Below are 2,168 nucleotides of genomic sequence, written 5' to 3'. Positions count from 1 at the left end.
TTTGATTATCTATTAGTTCTATGAATTATCCCTGTCTAGGTGAGTTAAGATTCTCTCCAATAATAGAGAGACAAATACATCACAAACAACATGGAAGAAATATAAGAAAATGACAATTTTAATATAACAATTTTATCTTTTATTACAAGTGTAAAAATGAGATTTTGCCTCTTTATTATAGTAGAAGTTCCTGGTTCATATCTAGGTTGGTTAATTCATAAATTGACTTGATTGATTACATGGAAGTGAACCAATGAATAACACCTCAAGATATCTAGGCAGCCAAATACAATGAATAACGTATAAGCTTACAATTTTTTATGCTTCTGATTTCATTCTTGACCCAATGTGGAGAAACAAATTTTTTACGTGATTCTTATTGTTAGTTTGTAATTCAAAAATCTGTTGTCATAGTTTTTGTAAGGCTTTACTATAAATAGCCAATATATACCTACTTTAACTACATTTATTATACAAGAATAACAACTCTCAAAATCACTCACCTAATTCTTCCACTTCTTCCTTTCTTTCATTTTGCAATGTCACTTTTCTTCTTCATTTTATATTCTCTATGTTCAAAGAAATTGGTATCAAGAGCTTTGGTTTTAGAGGATCCAAGAACACATCAAAACATTCACACCTCCATCTTCTAAGAACAATGGGACAAACTGGTACAAGCTTTCCTGCCAATCTTCCCATCCTTGATGGGAAGAACTGGAACCGTTGGAGAATACAAATGGCAACAATCATGGGATTCCAACAAGTAAGTGAAATCGTGGAAGACGGACTCCCAGAAATGGCAGATGTAACAATAGAAGCACAAAGGATGTTATACAAAGAAATCAAAAAGAAAGATTGCAAGACAATGTTCTTGTTGCATCAATGTGTTGACGAAGCATATTTTGATAAGATTTCTAAAGCAAAATCAGCAAAGGATGCATGGGAGATTCTTGAGAAAAGCAATGAAGGAGATGAACAATTGAAGAAGGTGAGACTGAAAACAATGAGAAGGAAATATGAGTTGATGAAAATGGAATCAGGTGAAAGAATTGCACAATTCATCAATCGTGTCATCAGCTACACTAATGCAATGAAGGCTAGTGGTGAGAAGATGATAGATCAAACAATAATGAAGAAGATTTTAAGAACACTCAGCCCAAAGTTTGATCACATAATGGTTTCAATTGAAGAATCCAAGAAGATAGATGAACTAAAAATTGTGGATCTTCAAGGTTCCCTTGAAGCATATGAACAGAGAATCTTGGAAAGGTCCACAAAGAAACCTGTTGAACAAACATTGTAAGATCAAACCTCAAGAAGAGGTGGATATGGGAGTAAAGGTGGATAAAGAATTAGAGGAAGAGGAGGGGTTCAAAGAAGAGTGAATTTCAGATCACCTCAGTTTTTTGGTCAAGAAAGATCTGAAGCAGATTAGGCAGAATATTCATAAAGAAGAGGAGGCTGAAAATGCGAAGTGTCAAAATAGCACTATTACCTTGCCTATGTTTTCTTGAAGACAAGGATTTAGTGAAATCTTAAATATAACTCAACAAATCAACATGCCAAAGACTCAAGAGATTCATGTTTAGACTAGAGTCATAAATAGAGTAATCATTAGTAGTTGTAGATATGTGTCTTAGTTATTGACTCTAGGTTAGGTAAACCTAGATGCTAATCTCACAAGTCCTAAAAACTATCATATCATTTACATGAGATATGCCATCTAGATTATTATATGTTCATGCATTGATCATACATGTTATTTGTGCATCTTGGGCATACCATAATGGTAAAAGATGTATAGTTGATAATCATAACATATAAGTAGTTTACCATTTAATCTCTTAGATGAAAATATGCCAGTTAATCAATTAAGCAAGACGTTAATCGATTAACGTGAAATCAGTTTTAATCAACTTTAACAAATAACCGAAAAACAGAATTCAGTTATTCTCAACAGCCCGTTAATCGATTAAAAGGGCATTTAATCGATTAACTGGGTGTCTAACATCTTTATTATATGAACTGTGTTTTTACACCATGCTTCACACATTCATTCATTTTTAGAATTACTAAGTTGCATATTTTCGTGCTCATTGTATGTCATATATGCAGAGAGAATTGCATGTGAGGTAGTGTGAGATAGTATCATGATTATGGATTAAAAT

General features: G+C 32.8%; 1 protein-coding gene across 1 annotated transcript; it reads left to right on the top strand.

Annotated features, from left to right (window-relative positions):
• Positions 1–658: 658 nt before the first annotated feature.
• Positions 659–1,303, top strand: LOC109338097. The gene has a single exon (XM_019575235.1). The coding sequence runs from the start codon at positions 659–661 to the stop codon at positions 1,301–1,303; it is 645 nt and encodes a 214-aa protein (XP_019430780.1).
• The last annotated feature ends 865 nt before the right edge of the window (positions 1,304–2,168 follow it).

The sequence above is a fragment of the Lupinus angustifolius genome, unplaced genomic scaffold (assembly GCF_001865875.1).
Source record: "Lupinus angustifolius cultivar Tanjil unplaced genomic scaffold, LupAngTanjil_v1.0 Scaffold_17_117, whole genome shotgun sequence".
NCBI lineage: Eukaryota > Viridiplantae > Streptophyta > Magnoliopsida > Fabales > Fabaceae > Lupinus > Lupinus angustifolius.
Note: the sequence above shows the minus strand (reverse complement) of the source record. Positions and strands in the feature narration are given on the sequence as shown.

Excerpts from the sequence above, each read along its gene's own strand:
- LOC109338097 (XM_019575235.1), top strand. The coding sequence starts at position 659 with ATGGGACAAACTGGTACAAGCTTTCCTGCCAATCTTCCCATCCTTGAT.